Source organism: Cyprinus carpio, chromosome A18 (genome assembly GCF_018340385.1).
Source record: "Cyprinus carpio isolate SPL01 chromosome A18, ASM1834038v1, whole genome shotgun sequence".
NCBI lineage: Eukaryota > Metazoa > Chordata > Actinopteri > Cypriniformes > Cyprinidae > Cyprinus > Cyprinus carpio.
This window is the reverse complement of record NC_056589.1, coordinates 20,085,926-20,113,251: the sequence shown is the minus strand read 5'-3', so window position 1 is coordinate 20,113,251 and position 27,326 is coordinate 20,085,926. Positions and strand designations below refer to the sequence as shown.

The following is a 27,326-nucleotide window of genomic DNA, read 5'->3' as shown; positions in this document are numbered from 1 at the left end:
ATTAACAGCTGTACTGTATATTTATTTTCGATGCAAAATGTCTTCTTTAAAATAAATTATCACATCAGATACACCAATCCTTCCTACACATCCCAGTTTTATTCCAATATTTTTTTTTCAAAATTTTCAAGAATATTCAATAGAAACAATAGTGAAACAAATGTTACATTGAACATATACAAAGCAGATTAACATACTTTTTTACTTCGTCATTTAATATAAGATGTATTTATCTTTTGATGTAATTTTTAAAGAAATTCAGTACATGATAGCACATAAACACTTTAACTGAGCAGCAGCAAAACAACTTTATTTTAAAACAAGTCTTGTTTTGTGTCACGCACATGACGTCACCCAGCGTCGGCCCGTGACGCTGCGTCTCTTTGTTGGTCCAGCAGCAGCGTCGCTCCTCTGTTGTTGTTTTCTCTGCTGCTAGAAAAACTGGAATGCTAGCAAGCTAAAGAGGTATTCTCGTTTTGTTTCGCTCTGCCTGCCAAATAATACACATCAAACGTATTCCCCTTGGCGTGTCGATACATTAATCGCAGCCCAGTCATGGACTCGGACGAGGGTTACAATTACGAATTCGACGACGAGGAAGAGGAATGCAGCGAAGACAGCGGCGAAGAGGAGACCGCGGACGACACCCTGGAGCTCGGCGAGGTGGAGTTGGTTGATCCCGTTGTGGCCGGAGGAGAGCGAGACGACTGCGGGGAGACGGGAGGCAGCGGCCTCGGGCCCCGTCAGGATGAGGAAGACTACCGCTTTGAAGTTCTAACCGCCGAACAGATCCTGCAGCATATGGTGGAGTGTATCAGGGAGGTCAACGAGGTCATCCAGGTAAGTATTTTCAGGGCTTCCCCTTAGCTCAGATCACCCTGGTTTACCCGTTATAACAAAAGAGGAGAATTTACATTGCTCTGGGAAACTTTACCCCCCGCTGACAACACGAGAGACATGAAAAATGCATCAGCTGTCCTTTGAACCAAACTGATTTTAAAACCATCGTTGGTACGTCGACAAGATAAATATATGGTCATAAGCACAGATATGAAGGAGAAGGTCTGCGTCAGCCTAGCTTTTACCTTGTCCAGTAATGACATAAGATGCTTAACTAGCTTCTAGTTCACCTGCATACAAAATCAGACCGAGAAGTCCCATTATAAGCGCTTTACTTAAACAAAACTACATTTGTATTGCCAGAATGTTTGCATCTTAACATATGACAACCCACGTCACATATAAAGTAAAATAGTAATATTGTAAACCCCTTGTTTCTGGTCACACTAGCTTAGTGAGCTAACCACGAGCATACAACCCCAATTTAAGTACACCAGAGACTACATTGCGACGTGTTCATATGTTTAATAGGTTTTCAGGGCAGGTTGTTCCCAGTCTGATGAAGAGGAAGGTGTCTTCTTAAGCGTCTGTTAATCAGGGATATGGGTTAGGTCGCGTTAGCATGTGAGTTACCTAGTTGCTCAAGACAACAACATGGCGGAGCCTATGCTTCATCATGGTTGGTTATGTTTGATTAAACAGCACAAAAATAGCACATCAAAGTGAATTTGAGTAATGAGCTATGTTTGCTTTCTGCTGGAGTGTCATAGCCACAGGCTGTTTGGAGTATTAGCTGTCTCCTGAAGCTCGACATCTCACTCTGCCTCCCGCAGTTTAGTTTTGTTTATGCTGGTTAATTTCCAGATTTTGTGCTAATTTATTAGATTTAATCCTTCTGTAACGTCAGCAAATGCATTTTGTTATGTTCGCATGCTGTTACTGTGATAAGTTGAAGTGATTAATGCTGTGGCTCGCTTCATACGTATGTATTTCTATTTTAAGAGCATCTGCTGTGTGTTTGTCCCAGTACAGTTCAAGCTTGCTCTAGAAGCTCTTGCGCTTACATTTTCAACAGGAACGGAAAGAAGACCTTGGTTTAGTTGAGGAACGTCGAGTTAGGGTGGTTGCAAATCCAGAAGGTTATGGTGTTCAGGTCTCCCAGCATCCCTCTGGATTGCCTGTCAATATGCTCCTTTGACATGTCAGCCCACATAACCTTTTTGGAGTACTGTAGTTCAGGCTTTCGCTCCCTGATGGGCAAGGATGAACTCTGTTGTCTAAACACAGTGCAAATCACATCATTGCTGCTCTTTGAAGTGTTGTTGTTCATGACACCAGCTAGAAGTTATTTAGGCTTTAATTAGTAATTTGTCACATAATAATAATGGCGGTAATCAATATCAAGAGTTTCCTGACAAATTATTAATCTAGCCATAATTTAACAAAATAAAGGATGATTTTACCCATTAAATGGATATTAGTTGAATTTGTAGTTAATTAATATTTTCTGTTTTGTGTGTTATGGTAGTCAGAGGTATAATTGAATAATTTTGTGTATATAGGTCAAACACCTTTTTGATGACAGCGTCAAATAAAGTTGACAAAAGTGATTTTATATACACAGAAAGCATATTAAATGCAAGTAAAGTGCCTAATTAATTGTTTCAAATGACTTTTGTGAAAAAAGCAAAACAAAACATTAAAATATGGTTCCATCATCATTCAGTGTAACAGATATATTTATGTAAAAACGAAACAACATACTTCTTCTGACCTGTACATATTAAAATATTTAAAAGAATAAGTGATCGTACTAAATTTTATTATATTATAAATTAATAAATATGCTTGCTTTTTTTTTCTCTCTCGATGTATTAAAAGATGTATGCCTCTTTTGTATGCATCTCTTGTATCTCTCTTGTTACAGAATCCTGCTACAATCACTAGAATATTACTTAGTCATTTTAACTGGGACAAAGAAAAGCTGATGGAAAGGTAACTGTTCTGTTTTATTTCCTTCCACCAACTTATTAGTCAGCTAGCATCTGTCTTTATTCAATACTGAACCAGCAAATTTTAAGAAAAATCTACTGTTTATCTCTTTGCAGGTACTTTGATGGTAACCTGGACAAGCTATTTTCAGAGTGTCACGTTATAAACCCCAGCAAGAAGTCTCGGACACGCCTCATGAACACAAGATCGTCGGCACAGGACATGCCATGTCAGATCTGCTATCTCAACTATCCTAACTCGGTCAGTGCCCCCCAGCCGAATCGCTTTCGTTGCCTCTGGTTAATCCATTCACATGGCTGCTGTGCTGATAGCTTATTAGCAGGCACACACAGAATCTGTGCCCGTCATTCACAAAGTTTTGCACATTCACTTTCCTTGGAATGCTCTTTATTGGACATTTTGGCTATTTTGATTATACTTTCAGCCAATAAAAAGTGTAGTACTCTCAGCTCCATTTAACATATGCTACTGTTGAAACATTTGGGGTCTGTTATGCTCACCAAGGCTGCATTTATTTGATCAAAAATACATTATAGTAACAGTAATATTGTGCAATGTTATTATTAGGTTAGATTTGCTCATTCGGTGCTGTCATAACCGTTTTCTAATTTAATATACTTTAAAAATGTAATTTATTCGTTTGATGGCACAGCGGATTTTTTTTTCAGTGTAACATGATCCTTCTAATATGCTGATTTGATGCTCAAGAAACATTTCGTACTATTTTCACGTTCGAAAACAGTTCTCCTGCTTAAAAGGTTTAAAAGAACAGCATTTATTTGAAATTGATTTTTTTGCAACAATTGAAAATAAATTTTTTGCAACTGTTATTTTTGATACATTTAATGCATCCTTGCATTCGTTTCTTAAAAAATTTACAGACCCCAAATTATACTGTAGTGTATTTAATGTATTTATATCCATTCTACAGAATTCTGTATGTTTCCTCAGAAAATCGGCGCATTAGCTGCAATGTCAGCAGATTCAGTCTGTGCCTGGTTATTTCAGTGAATCTGTTGAATCGCTTGGCAGTGTGAACAGATTGTTTACCACTTGGACGGGACGCTGTTGCGTTGTGGGATATGTGAAAGTGGTATGCAGTATTATTTTGACATCTGTGTTTTCATGTTTGCCACTCTTTGCTACATGCTACAGTGTCTCAGTCGGCAGAAAGGATCTATAATGAGCTCCTTTCACCTGTAATCTCTTCACTGGATTGATCATATTGTATACCAAGCAACTAAGGAGAGGAACTGACGGGTCTTCGGATTTGCAGGGAACCTTGAGAAATGTGTGTGTGTGTGTGTGTCAGTAAAAGGATAGATTGTGGCATGCATGCATGCATGCATGTATTGTTTTGATCAGCTTTGTCGTGAGAGCCAGCAACTGTCTGAAAGAAATCTCTGGATTAAGCAGCAGGGATTTGGAAACTGTTCTATTTGTTGCTTTGAATCGTGACTATGAACTATTTAACTGTAACGTCAACCAGGAAGTCCCAGTCTCACGGCTTGTCTGCTTAAAATAAAGGATCATTTGTGGCCACATGATACAGCAAACTTATCAGTTTGATGTTGAGAGTTATGCTTAACTAAGAGCTTTAATCAGATTGCGGATGCATTTAAAGTATCAGTTTATTGGGACGTTCAGTTTGACCCAATGTCAAATTGTCATTTCGGTGTTAATGAATTGTTTCATTAAGCTGACCACCACTCAGTTCCCATGAGATGTTCTCTAAATACCATTAGCGCTGTCTGCACAGTGCTGTTAAAACTACTTGAGATATTGTTGTAAGCAATGATAATCTCTACTTGCGTCAGTCCTACCACAGATATTAAGATGATTTGTTCTTGCCACGTTGTCCCAAGAGAGAACCAGGCATTTCCTCCCAGGGGGCCTGAGACATTAAAACGCATGACAGTAGATTATCACTACGGCTGACTCTTCTATCACCTGCTCAGAACTGTTTTGTAAGATTCCTATCTGATCCTTGTTGGTTGTATTGATCTGTTGAAGAGAACAAGGCTCATTGTGTTTCACAGGCACCCAACACTGGATAGCTGTTAGCTAGGATTTGTTTCATTGCTTTTATTTGGTTTAATGTTTTTCAGTGTTTGTTATTTGTATCCTATGTTACTGAGTTATTGAGTCACTGTTGCAAGATCCACCCTAAAAGAAGAAATATATTACATTTATTATTGACTATTGGAAATTTACACTGTTTTTAGAAGTTGCTTGTGTTATTAATTGTAACTTTCCCTAAATGTGGATTTGGTGTTGGTTGTTCTTTTGCAGTACTTCACTGGTCTGGAATGTGGACACAAGTTCTGCATGCAGTGCTGGGGTGATTACTTAACCACCAAAATCATAGAGGAAGGAATGGGACAGGTACATCGAACCTTTGATGTCATGATACCAAAATTTCAGTAATTGTTTCTAATACAAGTGAAATTTTGTGATTCACAATGCCACAGAAACAACTAATACAAACACACCTTTATTTAAAAAGTTAGAGTAGTAAACAATATTAATAATATACACTACATTTCAAAAGTCTGGGGTCGTAAGATTTTTTTTTCTGAAAGAAATCTCTTATGTTCAACAAGACAGCATTTATTTGATTAAAAATACAGTAAAAGCAGCAATATTTGTGAAATAATATTAAAATTTGAAATAACGGTTTCATTTTAATATTTTAACATGTAATATATTCCTGTGATGGCAAAGCTGAATTTTCAGCAGCCATTACTCCAGTCTTTAGTGTCACATGATCCTTCAGAAATTATTCTAATATGCTGATTTGGTGCTCAAAAATATTTCTTATTATTGTCAATGTTGAAAACAGTAATATGTTTTTAACATTTAGTGGAAACTATACTTTTTTAAAACTTTTTTAGGATTCTTTAATAAGTGGAAATTTTGGTAACCTAAATATCTGTACTGTCGCTTTTATGCACAATTAAATGCATTCTTGCTAAATAGAAGTATTATCTATTGAACTGTTTCTTTAAAAAAAAAAAAAAAAAAAAAAAAAAAAAAAACTGTAACACCTAATAATATGCAAAACAAAATCAATAAAGATAATTACTAATTACAACAATAAATTCCTAATTTGGTGCTTATTAATAGTTAGTAAGGTAGTTGTTAAGTTTAGGTATTAGGTAGGATTAGGGATGTAGTATAAGGAATTAATATGTGCTTAATTTGTACTAATAAATGGCTAATATTCTAGTAATAAGCATGCTAATAAGCAACTAATTAAGAGACCCTAAAATAAAGTGTTACCAAAAAACTGATCCAATACCAATCTTTTAAACAGTAGTGTAGCCTTCAATTACTTAAGTAATTCTGTAATTGCTAAATCTGTTTGTAATTGTAAAGTTAACTGTCTTTGGAAAAAAAAAGTTAATAGCGGTTATATTATAAACCATTTGCAGCCACTGCATTTACAATGTGAGTTCTCTTCGGAGAGCACACACACAAATACGCTTGAGGTAGCAGCCTGTCAGTCTGATGGGCTGATGTAAATGTTGCAGCTATTTCATATTTAGGTTTTGAACTATTCATACTGGCTATAGCAGATTTTTTTCTGTGCCTACTGACATTTTGTCTGTTTTTCTGACCTATTGTAACACAAGCTTGTTTTTTCCGTTCTAGACCATTTCTTGTCCTGCTCATAGCTGTGATATTTTGGTGGATGACAACACAGTCATGTAAGTGTTTGAGAAAGGAATATTTATAGAAACCTAAGTCAATTATTATTATTATTATTTTAAGGAAAGCAAGTTCTCTCTGCAGCCACACTTTTTATGTAGGCAATTGGTTGAAAATAAATAAATAAATATATATATATATATAATATATATATATATAGATATATATATATTAGATATATATATAATAATATATATATATAGGATATAGATATAGATATATAGATATATATTTATTTTTTTAATAAATGGGAGATATTTTAATGATGTAATTCTTATAGGGTCTCTGTCTCACGTCACTATTGCTTGTGATATACTGTACGAAAACTTTGAGTTCATTATTCTTAGCTCAGTGTCCTGAAGTATATTTTGGCTATCCTAGATGAGCTGATAATTTATTCATAGTCAGAAGTAGGGCACTCTGTTACCCTGTCTTGCTGGAGGTATGAGTCACAACACGGCACCTCCTGTCGATTCAGTTAGATTATTTGGGATTCACACAGCTGTCTTAACCTACATATGATCTCCCTGCCGCTTTTGTGATGCAGGTACAAGGTCTGATCTTTGTGCCCTTTGGTGGAAAATAAATATAGTATTATAGCATGTATGTCTGTTTTACCGTGAACTAAATATCTCAATTATTTCAACAGGCGACTGATTACAGATTCAAAAGTGAAGTTGAAGTACCAGCATTTAATAACCAATAGTTTTGTAGAGGTATGATTTAATTCCATTCTGTTATATAGTGTGGTCGAAAAGTCTGATACCACATAGAAAATCTGTATTTTTTTTAAACCTGCAAATAAATAAAAGCTTTAAGATTTCGTCCAATTTAAAATAATGTTGTTGTTTTTTTAAACACAAGACATTAATCAAATAGTGCTTGATAAAAATGAATCATCAGCATTCAGTTGTTTCACCTTGTGATTTTTGGTTTGTAAATTTGGTTTATTCTGTTCTCTTCCTCTGCAGTGTAACCGACTGTTAAAATGGTGTCCAGCACCTGACTGTCATCACGTTGTCAAAGTACAGTACCCAGATGCCAAACCTGTACGGTGCAAGTGTGGTCGGCAGTTTTGGTAAGACACTGAACTCCTAATGAGATCAAATACTTTTGGAACGTGACCTCAGATCAGTTTTAGGGCTTCCACCAGCTCATGGAAAACCTGATCAAGCCAGTGACACTAGAACCCAGGAGACATGTTCCCTAGATGGCACTGGTAATCTTATCCAGCCTTCACAGCTACGTGTTGATTTTGGGAAGCAAAGACTCATTAGAGCCATTAGAGCAAAGAGTCATTTAATGTATGTGTGTGTATGTATATAATATACTCACCAAGGCTGCATTTATCTGATCACAAATTCAGTAAAAAAAAAAAAACAGTAATATTGTGAAATAATATTATTATATATTATATAATTTTAAAGAGATCAAATGTTTTTTGTGTTCATGATATTTGTGCTTGATGAGAGAATGCTTATGTTTTCAATTATTTTGCAGCTTCAACTGTGGAGAAAATTGGCACGATCCAGTGAAGTGTAAGGTGTGTTGAGGCAACACTGCATGTTTAAAATCTTTAAGATCAGCTAGAATTGCACAACACTGCTATCAGTGTTTATATATAAATATGTTGAGTTGTGGCTTTGTGTTACTGTGCATGATTTTTGAAGCTTTTCATTGTCAACAATGCCTTCTGTGTTTTTCACAGTTAAGCACAGTTTTGGCTGTTATTTCTGGCTGACCAACCTGGATCATACTTTTCCATAAATACTGTTATTTATTTCATTTCACTACGTTGATATGTGCATAACGCCCATTCTCTCTAAATGCTGAGGCAAAATGAGTAGAATGCCCCGTTAATAAACATCCATTCTGAATTATGTTAAGGACAGCTCTGAAAAAAAAAAACTAATGCACATTTTAAGTGTAGTAATTTCAGTACAAAGCAGGGGAACATGTAGATTTGGTATGGCAAGTGTTTTTCTGTCTGAACAAAGAAAGCTAGCAGACTGCCACCTCTCCTACTCTCAGCATTTAGAGGCTCTTCAGAGACTCGTCTTGTTATTGTGGGGGTAGTCTTGGCAAAAACAATGGAAGCTTCTAGTCCCTTGTGTTTCTCATAAGGGCATTACAATCATCTTCCACTGAGAGAGAACATTTAACCGTTCATAAGCACTGACACAACTCCATGCTCTTGTACATTTTTTTTTTTATATAATATTATATTGTGTTATGGTGAATTGTTTCCTGTATGTCCTCTGATGCTATTTTACCTCTCGTTCCCAGTGGTTAAGGAAATGGATTAAAAAATGTGATGATGACAGTGAGACATCAAACTGGATTGCAGCAAATACAAAGGTCAGTGGTTAGACTCAGTTTGATGTGGTAAATTTTTCCCAGTGTCTTCCGATGACCCAGAAAAATAACTTTCTTCCTCTTGTGTTGCAGGAATGTCCAAAATGCCACGTCACCATAGAGAAAGATGGTGGTTGCAACCATATGGTGTGCCGGAACCAGAACTGCAAAGCAGAATTCTGCTGGGTTTGCCTGGGGCCCTGGGAGCCACATGGCTCTGCTTGGTAGGTCCAGGTGTTTGGTTGTTTAAGGTTGTAAAGACAGCTGAAAATGTATGAATTTTGAAGTATGTATCTGCAAGGATTGTGTATTGCAGTGACTTCCAAGCTGATTAACTTATGCTTTGAGGTCAAATATGGATCCAGAAATCCTTTCGTTTCTATGAATCCTAATGATTAGCCACTGATCGGAACCAGCTAATAATCACTTTCATTGATTCGATATGTCATCTCTCAACTTACTGATGGCATTTTGATGATGCAGAAAACTTGAGCATATATGACGGTATAGCAAATATACAAGGTGTTTAATTCAAACCACTTCATTAAATAACTCCTGGCCAATCGACATAAACATTAGCTGATATTCAGTGTGCATACATGTGCTGCTCTCTTTCCATTCTCTTCTGAAACTTTGTCTCACACAAACATGTTTTCTTCATGAGTAAAGTGTTGCCAGATATCTGAAAAAAAGTAATAAGGTCTAGTATATACAGCGACTCTGTATATAGTATATACAGAGAGTTGATATTACAAATATCTTGTAAATCCTGTTGGACTGTAATTTTTATAATACTGCCAGAAAACGCTTTTATTCAGAAACGTGTTGAAGTGGAATATTTCGTAATGTATCACCTAAATGCATTTTTTGTATAATAATTTAAAATTGTATGGATTATGACGTTGACTTTGTTTTTGCCTTGTAAATAGTCCCGATGCTAACATGGTGTTAAAAAAACCAACAAACAAAAGGCAGGATATCATTTAATATGAATAATATAGTTTAATGTAAAATTCATTTAAATAAAAACAATAAAATTACATGGAATTATAATAAATCAACAAAAATTAAAGTTTAATTACACCTGTGGGTTGTAATTAATATACATTTTTCATTATCACATAACTACTAAAATTTGCTCCCAATTGGCAATCCACTGTAACCTTCTATGTTTTTTTTTTTAAATGTTTAACCCTCTCTCTTTTTTTTTAAAGACCCTAACACCAATAAGAGAATTAGTTAGTTACTAAGTTCACCACTTGCAAGATTGTTGTAGGTTGTTTACTTTTGAATTTGATTCTTGAGGCTTTTGAATTAATGTTTATTGACAGTTGTTCATAAGATGAACAGATGAGAGGGGGGTTAGGTTTAGAAATGCTACACAAATACTTATAACACAGAAGCACAAATACATTTTTAGGAATTTGGGTTCCTATAAATTTCTTTTTATTTCTGTGGTTGAAGTATTTGTGTAAGCTTTATGAATCAAACACCTAAATAGAACTATCCACCAGTTAAAGGGATACTCCACCCCAAAATGAAAATTTTGTCATTAATCACTTACCCCCATGTCGTTCCAAACCCGTAAAAGCACTGTTCGTCTTTGGAACACAATTTAAGATATTTTGGATGAAAACCTAGAGGCCTGTGACTGTCCCATAGACTGCCAAGTAAATAACAGTGTCAAGGTCCATAAAAAGTATGAAAGTCGTCATCAGAATACTCCATCTGCCATCAGACGTGCAATCTGGGTTATATGAAGCGACGGGAACACTTTTTGTAAGCGTAGAAAACAAAAATAGTGACTTTATTCAACAATTCCTGTCAACTGTCTCCTCTGTCTCTTCCTATCACCGTATGCTGTGTATGCTCTTTTGTGTCATCTGCGTCACAAGGATGCGCTGTTTTCTTTCAAATCAAAGCTAAATACACGTAGAAACAATGCATCCTTGTGGCGTTGCTTGAGGAGACCGTTGACAAAGGAATTGTTGAATAAAGTCGTTATTTTTGTTTTCTTTGCTTACAAAAAGAGTTCCCGTCGCTTCATATAACCCAGATTGCACGTCTGATGGCAGATGGAGTATTCTGATGATGACTTTCATACCTTTCATGGACCTTGACACTGTTATTTACTTGGCAGTCTATGGACAGTCTCAAGCCTCCCGGTTTTCATCCAAAATATCTTAAATTGTGTTCTGAAGACAAACGGAGCTTTTACGGGTTTGGAACGACATGGGGGTAAGTGATTAATGACAAAATTTTCATTTCACATTTACATTTACATTTAATCATTTAGCAGACCAGCGAGAGAACAACAACAGTATACAAGTGCCATGACAAGTCTGAGTAAGTCTAGCACAGACTAGACTTTTTTTTTGTTCAAGAATAGAATAGAAAAGAAAAGGTAAGTGCTAGTATTAGTTGGTCAAGTGCTGGCGAAAAAGATGTGTCTTTAGATGTTCGAATTGAGATTGGGAGGTGGAGTGGTGGTGGGAAGGAGTATCCCTTTAAATGTGACTGTCAATTCCCTGAATTCTCTCTCTGGTAAAACAAAATGCTCCTCTTCTACCTTTTCCCAAGGCACGGTTTTCATATGCACATCTTTGATCAACAGGTCCCACTTAAACTCGAGAGCTCAGAGGCTAGCTTTCTCCTCCTCCTTGTTCCATAGAGTCATCCGTTTATAGATCACTTGCAAACATCACTTTGGAAAACCTAGAATGATTCATTCAGCTGAAGCTGAGTTTAATGTCTCATGATGTGTTTGTAAACAGTTTTTGATTTTTTTTTTTTTACATTTGTTTATTGATGTCTAAAACATTATTGACTAATTGAACTATTTCTTGAATGTGTTTTTACTGAAGGTACAACTGTAATCGTTATAACGAGGATGATGCCAAGGCAGCCCGGGATGCTCAAGAGGTAAATAATGTCAGTCCATTCGTGTTGAACATGCGAAATGTAGTCTTATTTTTAAACCTTTCATATGTTTGTACGTGTTGTTCAGCGCTCCAGAGCAGCCCTGCAGAGGTACCTGTTCTACTGCAACCGCTACATGAACCACATGCAGAGCCTGCGCTTCGAGCACAAGCTGTACGCCCAGGTCAAACAGAAGATGGAGGAGATGCAGCAGCACAACATGTCGTGGATCGAGGTGCAGTTCCTGAAGAAGGCTGTGGACGTGCTGTGCCAGTGCCGCTCCACACTCATGTTCACCTACGTCTTTGCATTCTACCTCAAGAAGAACAACCAGTCTATCATCTTCGAGGTAAACCAGGGATGCTCAGTTTTGAATAGGTTGTTGTAAAAACACGAATAATGTCATTTTAAATGTTTTGTGGTTTGTGTTTGCACTCAGAATAACCAGGCAGATCTGGAGAATGCTACAGAGGTTCTATCGGGATACCTGGAACGAGACATCTCCCAAGATTCTCTGCAGGACATTAAGCAGAAAGTACAAGATAAATACAGGCAAGTGTACAAATTTACTTTAAAGGGATAATTCACCCAAAAATAAAAATGGTCATCATTTACTCAACCTCAACGTCATTCCAAACCTGTAGGACTTTCTTTAAAAGAGATATTTTGAAGAATGTTAGTAACCAAACAGTTTCTATTCCCTTTGACTTTCATTGTATGGGGGAAAAAAAAGTCTCAACTAAAGATTTTAAAATAAAGCTTATTATTAAATGCTTTACTTAAGTTAACTTGGACAGCCCTGAAAAATTAACTTTGAAAAAAAATAAAACAATCTCTTACATTTTCCACAGACCTTCTAGCACCCTTCCTGGCAAGTTTGAAAAACTCTTGACATAAAACAACTTTTATTTCATTCAAAGTGTGCATTTCCATGCATTCAAGCATGACCACATGTCCATACTTTACAGGAAAATTGTGCATGCGTCTCTTTGTTTATAACAGTCCTCTTGTGTGCAGATACTGTGAGAGCAGACGGAGAGTGCTGCTGCAACATGTACATGAAGGCTATGACAAAGACCTGTGGGAGTACATCGAGGATTGAGGCTACATCTCCACACCACAGACTCTTGGAGACAAACTCCACCCACTAGAGCGCTGATGCAATGACAAATGAGCAGCACAGACCTCCTCGCTGCCTCCTCCCTGGCAAACCGCCCTGCATTGCATAATTTTTCCAGATTTTTGTTTCAAGAAAAGCATAAGAATAAATTCTATTTAAATGAAAAAGTTAGAACATTAAAAATAAAATGATACATGTTCAACAGTATTGTTAGCAGCGTGGAGCGCAAGACTGAGAAATCCAACAAAAAGGCAAAATATCTTCCTTTTGCTTGCATTGTAAGATCTTGCCCTCAGAAATCTTTTCCCTCCTTATCAGTTTTGTTTGTGGACGTGTTCTGTTTGACTTTTTATTTACTCTTTTTGTGTGTGGAAAATGGACTTTGTTTTCAAAATGGCTTTAATCATTCTGACCATGTCTGGTGAGATCCGTGTTTGGGTTGCTGAATGTTGATTGTAAGGAGGTGACTTTTCAGCTTACAGACGTTAGTGGAATTGTACACAAAAAACACCAAAAAAACAGACAAAATTGGTATTTTTCAATTTGTAAATAATGCATATGCATGGAAGATAAAGAGTAAGAGTGGCATGTGTTTGCATCATTTTTAAAAGATATTTATCTTTACAGATATAAAAAAAAAAAAATGTATATTTGCTGTGTAGATTGAGTGTCTTTCCCTATCTTGGATCGCCCCTCTAAAGAGGTTTGGACTTGACGTAAATCGGGAGTCCGTGTCTCTCCCTCCCCTCCTCCCCTTTGCTCCACTGGGACTGAGCAGGGCTACATTCTGCCAAATTGAGCAGATCGTGCCAAGGTGGCGCTTTTCTGCCTACTAGGAGTCTTGTGAGAGCTTCTGGCTTTACAGTTGGAGGAAAATTTGCTGCTTTTTCCAACAGTTCAAACTTTTAAAACAGAACAGTGGTTTCCTCTGCTCTGCCTCCTTTGCTGTTATTCCCCCCCACTCCTCCTAGATAGATTTAGTATGGTAATATGATTTTAAGAGTTATATGAATAATTTCTGAGAGCCAAACTGAGTGACATTCACTCATATAACCTTTTATATTTTTTCTTTTTGTCTCTCTGAAGTTCATTCTTCGATCCCGACCCCGGCTCGAGGTTCTTTCTCTGCCTGGCCAACATGATGGGCCTGCTGAGCTGCTTTCTTGACTTCTGTAGTCAAGTGTTCTGACTGAGCCATTGACAAACAGGGTTAGGCCTTTTCCACATGATCGATTCTTTTGCACACCGCAAAACTAGTTGGAAGCCAATGTTATCTCTGCTGTGAGGTTCCACACTGCTTTAATTCTTTTCGTGTCAAATAATCACGTTTGCACCCGCAATGGTTTCCAAAGGGCCGTTTGAGTCATGATATAGTTTGCAGGGAATATGTGATGTAACCTTCGTACTGTGATGTTGCATTGGTGTACACTTTGTTCATGCAAAATTGTACAAATTGTTTGTGGACGCACCATGACCATCAGTGAAGCACTGACACCCTGTCTTCAGGGGAACAGAGGTGGGGTTCTGGGATAGACACAGGTGGGACAGTGTCATTGCAGATCAAGTTGGCATATTCAGACAACACCAAAGTGTCAATCTCAAACTGGTGATTCCCCCCCCCCCCCCACTTTCTGCTGGACGTGCGACTGATATATTAGTTTTTCTTTCTTTCTTCCTTTTCTTCTTTTGTACTTCAAATGTGCTCCGTGAAAATAAATGTCCTACAATGCATTTTTCATTCAAAGTAATAGCATTGTCTTGCGTTGTTGCCTGTTAATCCTTTTGCTTTGTGTGCTGGGAATGATTGCAATTTTTTTTTATATAAGTCTTTGTAATATGCCGTGGATGAGTGCTGAGATGGTCTTCCAGGTATAAACATACATACATTTCATGCAAGCATATTTCAGAACAAGAAATGGGAAAATCTGGGAAGTTTGGCTGTTTACTTGTAGGTCCCTGTAGTTTCTATTACAATGGGACACATGGTGTGATCTACAAAATATGGAATGGTTATACTGCCCCTGTATGCCACTTAGTGTGTGTTTAACTGTCCCCTTCCGGCCACTGCTTCTCAGTCACGCCTATTTGATCATGTCTGGTAGTTCATGAGCATCCAAATTTAACATTCACGGTAACAAAAAGCAGCTACTCTCATTTTGTTGAGACATCCAAAAACTTTTAATACTTTTCTACATTTATCCTTTCTTTATGCGATTCAATTTTTTTGATTTCTTATATACATAGTGTACAAATGTGTAAGAAATTAGTTGTTCATTTTGAAGAAAACAAATATTAAAGTGCAACATGTTGCAAACATTGCTTTAGTTTGTGTGCTTTTGTGTTTATTTCAAGCCAGTGTGTTTGACGCATCTAGGGTTTTGTTGGGTGGGACTGTTTGTTAGTAACACTAGATGATGTTTATGCTTTATATAAAACAGGATCTCATCCAAAGGATTAATGCAGTCCACAAATAAAGCACAAGGATGTCATCATGACATTTGAGAATTGGATTTTAATGTTCACAATGTAAATGTCCACCAGAGGGAGAACAATCTTAACTGATTCATCTAAACCAGAGGTCCTCAGTCCTGTTCCTGGAGCTCTTTTTTTCTGCAAAGTTCAACAGAAACCTACAGGATGAATGGGATGTAGAACAAATCACTCACATTTCTCTGCAGTGTATCACTGTTGTTGCCTGCAAAGTTGATCTATAAGTTTACAAGGAAACCACTTATTCCATTTCCACTTACTTTAGAAAAATAAAAAGGTAACCAAGAGGTTTAAAGTCAAAATTTGAGATACAGTGCTAATCAAATTCTGGGGTCAGTAAGTTTTTTAAAGGATACTTTTCATCAGCAAGGACATTAAATGGATCAAAAATGACAGTAAAGACATTTATAATTTTACAAAATATTTTTAATTCAAATGATTTAAAAAAATCTAAAATGACTTCCATCAAAAAAAAAAATAACATCAATACAAAGAGATTTCAAATAATTTTTTGAACAAATCAGCATGATTTCTGATCATGTGACACTGAAGTCAAGCTGCTAAAAAAAAAAAATCAGCATTTCCATCAATAGTTAAATATATTAAAAGTTATTTAAAATTGTAATCTTTCACAATATTACTGTTTTTACTGTATATTTGATCAAATAAATGCAGCCTTGATCTTGAGACTTATTTAAAAAATATTTTAAAAACCCTGACATATGAATGGTAGTATATGAAGTTGCAATTACCTTATTTTTTACTTAAAACATGTATGTGTTTTACATTTTAATAATAAAAAATGCACTTCATGATAAATTTGCACAACCCAAACAAATGTAATTTTTCAAAGGTGTTAAATCAGGTATATAACACATGACAGCAGCCAATATAAAAATAATTCTGTAAACAGTTAAACATCTTGCTATACAGTATTCCCTTTCATTCAAATACATGGAAAAGCTTAAACAATGCTACCAACATGCCATCTGCTGGGAATGTTTGCCAACATTATAAAAAGGCCAACAACTTCACAAGTAACACCTGAAACATTATTGACACCAGAAACACAAAGCAGAGTTGAAACTGAACATACACTGCTTACATACAACAATGTCATGTTCTGTCAAGTTTTTGGGGCGCAAAGAATAACCCAAGACTTATAAACATTTGACTGCTTCACTGCTTATCAATTCAAAGTAAATTCCTGGGTGCAAAATAAAAACATGAATACCGTCAAGACTTAGTCCTCCACTTTCAACCATCCTTTCTTATAGTCTAACAGCAGCTCAAGATAGTACTGCCACTCAGGCTCACTATCATATTTGACCTCAAATACAGTTTTCAGTGGGTTGGTATGTGGCTCATGGATGCGCAGCACCATTCCTCTGTACCACACTTCTGTTTTGTCATTGTCCTCATACAAATGCCAAATCCTCTTTCCCACCAGGTCAGGATATCGGTTCTTCATGGCCAGACGGGCAGACTGCACAGCGGAGCGCAGGACACATCTGCGTCGGTGCTTGGAACCATGTTTTTTGGAGAAGTATGGAGGACTTTGAGAGTATGAACTAAAAGAAAACTCCCTGTCCTTGTGGCTTTTGTGGCGGGATGATTTGTGTTTCTTTTTTCTGTGTCTTTTTCTATCTGTGCGTCTGAACCTTGCCGGAGCTTCCAAAGAATCAGTGACCTTCTGATAGTGGGTGACTATTTCCCCGCGACCCTTATTGTAGAAGACCTTCCTCAGCTTGAGGACCATGCTGGAGGGCCCTTTGGACAAGCCCTGAGTTTCTGCTGAGCTTTGAAAAGCCATCAATGACGTGCTTTCGGTGTCTTCACCAGTGCTATCAGAGAAGTCGTCATCAGAGGTCAAAGGTCGCCCCCAGGCAGAGTTCTCAGGCTCTTCTTGGGTTTCATCTTCAATCTTTACCTCCACATGTGGTCTGCTTTCATTGGAAGTCACAGGAGACACTTCGCATTCATCTCTCTCTAAGGAACTGACGCCGCTCCATCTCGCTGGTTCCTCAGTGAACTCATCCTCTTGTGATGATGAACTGGTCTCCTCTAAAAATGTCCTCTTGGAGGAAATCTTTACTCTGCCTTTCTTTCTCTTCAGGCAAATTTGTTTTTCCAGCTTGTCGACACATGTGGTTTGCGGTGTGAGCAGTCTGGAGGACTCGAGGTAGAATTCTTCAGTGCCATTCACACGGCCGGCTGATTCATCGGAGCTGTCCGTGTTCTCTCTCTTGAATGTTAAGCTGGTTTCTACTCCTGTAGAAAGAAAAGAACTGGAATTTAGTAACAGCATTTCTTGACTGACAATTATTAAAGCTAGATTACAATTAAAGAAAAATTAATTATTGTTAATTATTACCCATTTTTATTAACCAGACTTAGAATGGAGTAATACTGATTAGAGCAGAATAGGGATTATTCACCCTAAAAGATACAGTGGGGAAAATATTTATTTGATCCCCTGCTGATTTTGTAAGTTTGCCCACTTACAAAGAAATGAAGGGTCTGTCATTTTTATGGTAGGTTTATTTTAACGTATAGAGATAGAAAACCAACCAAAAAATCCTGAAAAAACACATTATATAAAGGTTAGAAATTGATTTGCATTTCAGTGAGTGAAATAAGTATTTGATCCCCAAGCAAAACATGAGTTAGTACATGGTGCAGAAACCCTTTTTGGCAAGCACAGAGGTAAGACGTGTCTCACATCTCTTCACCAATTTTGCACAAATCCCCTTAACAATTCTGTCACACTCCAATTCAAAGATGTCATTATTTTTGGCAACTCGAAGTTTCAGCTCCCTCCACAGATTTTCTATAGGATGGAGGTCTAGAGACTGGCTAGGCCACTCCATGACCTTAATGTGCTTCTTTTTCAGCCACTCCTTTGTTGCCTTGGCTGTATGTTTTGGTTCATTGTAATCCTTGAAGACGTATCCATGACCCATCTTCAGTGTTCTGGCTGAGGGAAGGAGGTTCTCGTCCAAGATTTTACAGTACATTGCCCCGTCCATTTGCCCCTCAATGCGGTGTTGTCGTCCATTACCCTTAGCAGAAAAAGAGCCCCAAAGCATAATGTTTCTAGGAATGGTGTTCTTGGGGTCACTGTCAGCATTTATCTCCCTCCAAACACAGCGAGTCGAGTTACAGCGTTCTTAATGGGGGTCACTGTCAGACACAGCACTTTCTCCCAAGCCTTCTCTGAATCTTTAAATGTTCTTTGGCAAAAACAGGCGACATGTGCCTTCTTGAGTGGGGGACCTTGCAACTGTAGGATTTCAGTCTCCAATGTTTTGGTGGTGACTCTCAACTGCCTGATCATTAACAAGCTCACCTTGTCGGGGGGCTAATCCCTACCCTTTCTCATGATCATCCTTACCCCATGAAGCGAGATCTTGCACAGAGCTCCAGACCAAGGCCGATTGATGGTTGATTTGTATTTCTTCCATTTCCAAATAATCTCACCAACAGTTGTCTCCTTCTCACCAAGCTTCTTGCTGATGGTCTTGTAGCACGTTCAAGCCTGGTGCAGATCTACAGTCTTGTCTCTGACATCCTTTGACAGCTCTTTGGTCTTGCCCATGTTGGTTGGAGAGGTTGGAATGGAAGATACAGATTGTGTTGACCGGTGTCTTATAAACCTAACGAGCTGACATTAGGAGTAACTTCTTAAAGTGACAGGACTAATCTGTGTTCCACATGAACACATAACCAAACTGTGGGAGCCAGAATTCTTGCTGGTTGGTAGGGGATCAAATACTTATTTCACTCACTGAAATGCAAATCAATCTCTAACCTTTATATAATATGTTTTATATGTTATATATTATATATGTTTCATAAAAGACCAAATAAATAAATAAATAAATAAATCACAGTTTTGGAATGACATGAGGCCAAATAATTGATTAAATATATGTCACTTTTTGTGTGAATTAGAACGTTGAAGTGTTCAAGCATTCACACAGTACTATTGGTGTAAATGTCAATTTTTGGCTGGTGCCTGAATTTTAAAAATGAAGACAAATGAAGCGTAAAATGTTGTTGAATTTTTTAAAAAGCATATAAAGACCCTGTTTCCAGTTCCCTCCACATGCTTTTAGAAACATTCTTGTGGTAACGTGACAGTAGCATCAATAAAATGTGATTGAACTGGTTACTAATAATAGAAGAAATATTACCAAACCATGCCAATAATAAAAATATGCCATTTGATGAAACATAGTAATGATAGGGCAATTTTAAAATGTGTCAGAAATTATTTAAAAAGGCGTAAAGTGATAGAATACAGCAGAAAGAGTTGGAAACAAAGAAAAATAAAAAATAAGGATGTCTTAAAAAGAAAGAATAACTACTACACCTTAGTAAGCTATGTGAAATGTACAAAAAGAAATGAGTGCTGTAGCTAAAGACAGACAGCTGTCAAAACCTGGAGAACCATAATGGCGCTGCAGGTGAGAAATGCAACACTAGTGCATATGGCAACACCTTCCATCTTCCATCCGCTTTAGCACACCTACAACAGCACACTAACTTCCTTCCCTGAAATGTACGTGTCTGAAACTGAAAGATATACTGAAGCATATCACGGTTCCGTTCCAGACAATATCTGATCAAAAACACACCTGCAACAAAACTGCACCAGCAAGGAACTGTGATTGCATGAGCAGCTCAAAGATTTACAACCCTCTCTACAATGGTCAACAAAAACTATCTGTGATTGGAGGAGGAGTTCTGGGGACAAAGTAATAAGAAGGTACCTGGTCATTTTTTGGACACCATCTGTACCAGTGGAATCTGCAAAAACAAATGTTTCAAATCAAAAAAGTATGACAAAAGTAGGAAAAAATAAATAAAACAAACATTTAAACGACAGGTATGCACCATGTATGGCTGATCTTAATATTAAAAAAAATTATAGATAAAATATATTTCAAATTTATTTTGTTTTTTTGCTCTAGGACTAAACCTTAATATTATATAATATAATACTATATAATATTAAGCCTTCTACCTAAAGAGTAAGATCTTAAACTAAAATCCAACAGTCAACACAATAGTTCTGCTTACTTTAGAAATGTGGAACTGAAAATTAAGATATACTAAACTTATAACACAAAGTTTTAGTATGCACATTTATCCTTCCAAGTACTATGAAAGATACTATGACATTAAACCCAAAGTAATGCATTTGTGAATTTAACATGGAAAATAAAAAGTTTGTAAAATGTCTTCTGTCCTTGTAACTACTTCTTTTAAAAGAAACCTGTTACAGAACTATTTAAATGGAATCACAAGTCTGATACTCAAGAATGTTTTCTGTAACTGAATATGCCACAGTATGTTTCAAGCAACAATGATAAAAGTACCATCATCACCATAGTACCAGTCAGATCCAAAAATAAGCAATGATTTAATAAATATAATTTTATTAGGGATGCACCAATATTAAAATACTACTACTAGATAGAAAACAATGTTTCATGAAATTTTCATGTTATGGCCGACAACCGATACATTGTTGATATTAAAACTCTGTACTATTTTGTAAAAAAAAAAAAATTATATTTAAAAAAACAAAATCAATTGTTTTAAATCCTACAGGAGAATTTAGCACAGTATAATATATATATTATAACCTGTATACTTTGCAATATACAAAACGTATATTCATTTTGTGATTTGCTAAAGATTACATTTAACAGTGTTGTTAAATTTGATCAATTAACTTAATGTTAACTTAGTGTTACTTGGCAACAAAGATAATCTAAATGTAAAAATGGGAATTAGTTTTAATTCAATATCCAACAATGAAATATCTCATATTGACTTATATGATAAATACATTAAAAAAACCATTGATTTTAAACATAAAAAAAAATTAAAACAGGGTCTTATTCTAATAACAGACAATCATTAAGAAATCACCGTATATAAACTTCAAAACATTAAAGCACTCACCAAGAAACTTGCAGACATTGGCATGGTAGAGAAGGTTGAGGAAATCAGGGTATATATCTGGCAGATGTTTAAGGGACAGAAGTCTCCGGAGTTTGGAAGAGAAGGCCTTTCTGTGGAGTTGCGTCAGTTGCCTCTCCTCTGAGAGGGTGGTGGGCCTGAGCTCCAGCCGATGCTCCTGCAGGACCTGGTCTATGAATGCGCCTTGAATCTGAGGAAACAGCACCTCTTTGACCACCAGCATGGGAATGAACATCGCACCGGCCCTCATGACATGAGGAAAGGGACAATCAAGCCTTTCAACATACTTTTGAAGTTGCCAGACCACCTTTTTAAGAGCCACCTCCATCTCATCACCTTTCAGCCATACTTTCCTCATTTTTGACCCCAAGAGACAAGACACCTTCTGATCTTTGCCTGATTCTTGAAGGTCCAGTCTGCATAACCAGTCCCTGAGCTCCTGACATGGGGTTTGATTAACGTACACATATATGAGTCTACAGAGAGACTGATGAAGCTCCATAAACTGATGACGGGCATGTTTGCTGCTACATATAATTGGCTTGGCCTCCAGTGGAGACCGAGGAACCTCAACAGGTTGGGTTACTGGAGCTTTAAGGACATCAGGGATGACAATTTTGAAATTGGCCAATTTAAGGCTATGAGGTGGGATTTTAGTGAGGGAGAATTTAGTCAAAGGAGGGGGCACTGGAGGTGTTGAGGGCAATGTAGGACCTGGAATTGAGTCCATGTCTTTCACAGCATTCTCAGTCTTGCATGTGGCTGAAGATTCAGACTTTTCTATTAAGAAAGGATCGCTTTCTTCTTCAAAGTCACTCTTTACTACAACAAGACAAGGACGAGAGTCAGATATACTTGTGTCTGGCTCCCCTTGCTCTTTTTTTACCTCAGAATTGTCCGCCTGATGATTCATCTCCTCAGCAATGCTCACTTTCATATCCGACTGACAAGCCACTTCATCTGGATCCAATTTTTCTTTTTTGATCTTTACAGTCTCTGGCATTTCAACTGGACCTTCACCGTTAGCTGGTGACATTTGGGTGTCTTGTTTCAAGCTAAGGTCACTTTCACCTGAATTTGGTTCTAGATCACAGTTTTGAATTTCCGGCTCTTGTTTAAGCCGTGTGGCCTCGGGCTGTGGCTTTAGACTTTTTGAATTCCTTAGTGAAGACAACATGCCTGTAGATTCGAAATAGACTTTATAAGGAGCCAAGCTAAAAACTTTATTAATAACTGGCATGGGTGGGGAGGACGGTGACTGAGACTCATTATCTGACAACTCATGGGTTGAGTCAATCCTTTGCTTTTTACTGGCCATGTCTGTTTCAAGTTCCTCTCTGGGCCTTTTAGCTAATACATCTTTGTCAGATGGAGCTGAAACACAATGTCTTATCTTAAGTTCATCTTCAAGGGACATTGTGGGAAGTTCTTTGGAACTGCCTACAAGAAAGCCAGTTTCAGACATCTCTGAGAGTTCCTGGGTAGTGGTGTTACTGAAATGTCTGTAGTGGGCCAGAGTAGGATGGAAAGCCTCAGAAGTTCCAGTCTGTCTATAAAGTTCTCGAGGGGAGTCTGGTGTCTGCACCCTTCTTATAGAGAAATCAAGTGGTCGCTCTGATTGATGCATTGGGAAAGATGGATGTGGCCGATCGTGCATGGGTGCTTGGTTACTACTAAAATGTACCCCATATGGATGATAAATAGGATATTTTGGTATCACTGGACGGTGTGGGGAGACAACAGAGCAGGAAGGTGACATCAAGTCAGATCGAGGTGAATGGAAATGCCCCATGTGATGATGCTGACCATGCTCATCTGTGATAACATTGGGATCTGCTCGGTAAGCCTCATGGTGACTCTGAGAGTAATAGACACTGGGACATGGAGCAACTGATGTGTATTTTGATATGTGAGGATGATCCTGATATACTTTTGAAGGAACTCCATGGTGTGTCAAAGTCCTTGGGTCATAAGTATGGGGAAGACCCTTGTATATCTGTGTGGGAATTGGGGCACGTTGGCAGTACTCTGGTGTGGAACCAATAAATGGATGTGCAGTGTTGTAAGTATAGCTTGGTTCTATTAAAGAAAGTGACCTTCTGGGCTCGTTTGATCTGATATTATGATAACTCTCGGCCTTTCCGTCCATTATGCCCTCCGCGCCATGCTCTAACTGCACAATCCTCTGTTGCGCCAATGCCTCCTGGTCCTTTTTATGCAGATAGGCCAGGCGGCTAAAATGAGCAGCCCATTCGTCACCATATATGCGAGGGGACATCCTTTGTGGTCCACATTCCGCACCGTAGTTATGCCTTGCAGTACATCCACGTTCAGTGCAGCAGGGACTATGACCGTAAACCGGTTTTGGAATAGCCAACCCAACAAAGCTTTCTGCATCTGATCCTCCAATGTGACCCTTGGGAACTGCCACTGGTGAGATGACCCCAGCTGCCCTGGGACTGTGCTGTCTGGGATTGCTGAGATAATATGCCAACCTCTGCTTCGCTGCCAACTCTTGAGGTACAGCACAGCGTCCACCCCCAGCATCCACAGGGAAAGACACTTTTTCAGGCCTGTAAACGGATGGAACTGTAATTGACCCTTCAGGGACCGATGAGTGAATCCCCGAACTTGGCTCATTTCTCACGCAGGTTTTTGAAGGGCCCCATGGAGAAGGAAAGTCAAGTGTGTCTTGTCCACCAAGAGAGTACGGGAAATAAGCTCTGCTGACTGGCAGAGGTTTGTCATGGGGATAGTGTGGTAGGCTGTCGGCTTTAGGGACCCCCGTGGCACCTTCCATATTACTTTGAACAAGAGGGTCGATGCAGCTCCGTCCCTGCGTACTGCTCATCTTAAACTCCTGGGCTCTGGCTTGACCCAGCTAAATCATAGCTATACAAGAAAATAAGAAGAACAAAAACACTTTTTGAGATTATATGTTAAGGAAATACGAGTTCTCAATGCCGTACAATCCTTTGAATGAAATATTTATACAAACAGTCACCCAGCTTCACCTCTGTGGTTTATTTATCTACTTAGCAATACCTTCCTTTCTGTGGTTTTGTCAAAACACAGTTACCTGACTTTACAGTTCATTCTATTTCCACAAATACCATGTGACAGGTTCCTCCAAACATTAGGAAGAAATGTGTGAGCGGTAACCACAACAACTAGAAACACACAACAGTGGGTGCACCATACTTCCTTTGCGTGCAAGCGCATCTTGCAGTTTGGTAAATTACATCAAAGCTAATCAGATGTGAATATGTTCTAACCGTCACATGCATTTTGAATTCAGTTAGGACAGAAGAAAAGATAATAAAAAATAATATAATTTATGCATGAATATGAACATTTCATATATACATGTACATCTCGTAATATATTTTCTCTCTGCATGACTTTATATTTTTATAATCTAAAAAGTTATATAAAATGAAACTTATTAATTGTAGATTTTTTATAAAACTCAATCTATACCATTTTAAAGGTGTTCACATAGAGGGGAGGTATACTAATTCGCTCTGGTGATGTTCCCTAATGAGCAAAGAGAGCATTATGAAGCTCACAGGAGGGCTTGACAGTGGCAGTGAAAGGGGATTTAAGTGGTTTATCAGTGGTGAAGACAGTCAGTCCCCAGATGAGGCGACCCAGAGGTCTAAAGTGATGAAACAACCCCCAACATCTTTCAGAACAACCGTTGCCGCGTCTCAAAACCTAGTGAGCAGCCTTCCTAGTCAGCACTTGTGAGCATCATAGAGTCGTGCAACATTTAGAACGCGCCCAAATATGCTGCACGTGCCTATGAAACCAATGCAACAGAAGCGTCTAAACAGTTCTAAACCGTTATCACGTGTTATCAAAAGTATGCATTAACATGACACAGCTTGACGAACACATCGTTATTGCACGATGATAGCCTAATTGAGGACAATACTCTATTGTGTTGCGAACATGCAAATTTACTAATGCAATTCCGCGTTAAGAAAAAAAGACAATTTGGGGGACGTTTTGAGTATTTTGGAAAACTTCCGTCACCATTAACCTAGCTAAATAGTTTTATTAAACACGTCTATATAATACTGTGTAACGAAAGTGACAAAGCCTCCTGAGCCCTAGATATGTAACGTTAGACTATGTATCGTAATATCGTAGCATACATTTTAATAAACTGTTTTTAACATATATTAAGTAAATATATTGTTACTTCGGATGGTAGTGTTTAACATCATAATCTCAAGCTGAAACGTGGTCTCATACGCCAACGACAAACTTTAAACCTGTGCCAAATACAGTTATCAACTTTCATCTCTGTATTGATCATGTTCGTATCTCTTCGAAAAGAAGTTTTAAGTTCTAATCGTCCCTAAAACAACTTTTGTTTATGCGGCAACGCTCACCTCATCCACTGAGATTCCTATCCGATCGCACCAATCCATGACAACTGAAACCCCTCAAAGTAGAATCCAAACTGTCTGGAAACGGATGAAGTATTATATCAGAGAGTAGAGAGACATGCTTTAACGCCGCTGCTTATTTTCCGAAAGGTTATTGTATGTCGAAGTATGTCGGAGGCAGCACGTCTAGCCAATCGGAGGGCGACAATGAAAAGAAGGCGGGGCTTCAATGCACAGGCAGTAACAGTTAAACCAAGCGTGAGGTACAAAAAAAAAAAAAAAAAAAAAAAATCCCAAGCGTGAGGTACATTTCTGACATGAACATTTTAACTTAAAAGAACGTTTTAGTATGTATGGTATGTATTTTTAATTAAAAAGCACATTTTTATTATGTAGAATATCCTGTAAACAGTATGAATGAAATCAGGAAATTGGTCTCATTTTGGCTTCGCATCTGGCCTCTATTAAGGAAAGGCAAGGCAAGGCAATGCAAGTTTATTTATAAAGCACAATGGTAATTCAGAGTGCTTTACATAAAAGAAAGTAAAATCACAAAAATAAAACAAGGAATTTAAAACCTTTGAAAATGATTTAAAAATTGATTTAAAATGAATTTAAGACAGTTAAAAATAGAAAATTATTTTACATAAAATACAGTGCATCATTTCAGACATCGCACAGTGCTCATTCAACAAATGCACTGCTAAACAGATGAGTTTTGAGTCTAGATTTAAAAGTGGCTAATGTTTTAGCACATCTTATCTTTTCTGGAAGCTGATTCCAACTGTGGGCGGCATAGTAACTAAAAGCAGATTCCCCTTGTTTTGTGTGAACCCTTGGTATTTCTAACTGACTCAGTCCTAATGATATGAGTGGTCTGTTAGGTTTATATTCAGTGAGCTTATCTGCAATGTATTTCAGTCCTAGGTCATTGAGTGATTTATAAACGAGTAAAAGTACCTTAAAATCAACCCTAAATGTAACTGGAAGCCAGTGTAAGGACCTGAGGACTGGTGTTATATGCTCAGATTTTCTGGTTCTAGTCAGAATCCTGGCAGCAGTGTTCTGGATGAGCTGCAGCTGTCTAATGGTCTTCTTGGGAAGGCCGGTGAGGAGACCATTACAATAGTCCACCCTGCTGGTGATAAAGGCATGAACAAGTGTCTCTAAGTCTTGACTGGAAACAAAACATCTAATTCTTGCAATGTTTTTTAGATGATAGTATGCTGAATTAGTTACTGCTTTGACATGACTACTGAAACTAAGGTCTGTCTCCAGAATCATACCAAGATTCCTGACTTGATTTTTAGTTGTTAGACCCCTAGAGTCAAGGTGTGCATTCACCTTAGATTCCTGACTTGATTTTTAGTTGTTAGACCCCTAGAGTCAAGGTGTGCATTCACCTTGAAAACTTCATCTTTGTTTCCAAATGCAATGACTTCAGTTTTTTTCCTTGTTTAACTGAACATAGTTCTGGCACATCCAAC

At 37.7% G+C, this 27,326-nt stretch overlaps 2 protein-coding genes across 2 annotated transcripts; one reads left to right on the top strand and one right to left on the bottom strand.

Annotated features, from left to right (window-relative positions):
- The first annotated feature begins 348 nt into the window (after positions 1-348).
- On the top strand, positions 349-15,282 carry LOC109078398 (E3 ubiquitin-protein ligase arih1-like). The gene is made up of 14 exons (XM_019093679.2): positions 349-840; positions 2,768-2,835; positions 2,949-3,093; positions 5,146-5,238; positions 6,508-6,563; positions 7,214-7,280; positions 7,536-7,642; positions 8,065-8,107; positions 8,851-8,922; positions 9,013-9,143; positions 11,784-11,841; positions 11,927-12,187; positions 12,278-12,390; positions 12,856-15,282. The coding sequence occupies exons 1-14, from the start codon at positions 556-558 to the stop codon at positions 12,938-12,940; spliced, it is 1,584 nt and encodes a 527-aa protein (XP_018949224.2). The 5' UTR covers positions 349-555; the 3' UTR covers positions 12,941-15,282.
- Positions 15,283-17,582: 2,300 nt separating this feature from the next.
- On the bottom strand, positions 17,583-26,023 carry LOC109078401. The gene is made up of 4 exons (XM_019093681.2): positions 25,843-26,023; positions 21,425-24,334; positions 20,224-20,260; positions 17,583-17,719 (listed from the first exon to the last, which is right to left on the bottom strand). The coding sequence occupies exons 2-4, from the start codon at positions 24,291-24,293 to the stop codon at positions 17,668-17,670; spliced, it is 2,958 nt and encodes a 985-aa protein (XP_018949226.2). The 5' UTR covers positions 24,294-24,334; positions 25,843-26,023; the 3' UTR covers positions 17,583-17,667.
- Between the last annotated feature and the right edge of the window lie 1,303 nt (positions 26,024-27,326).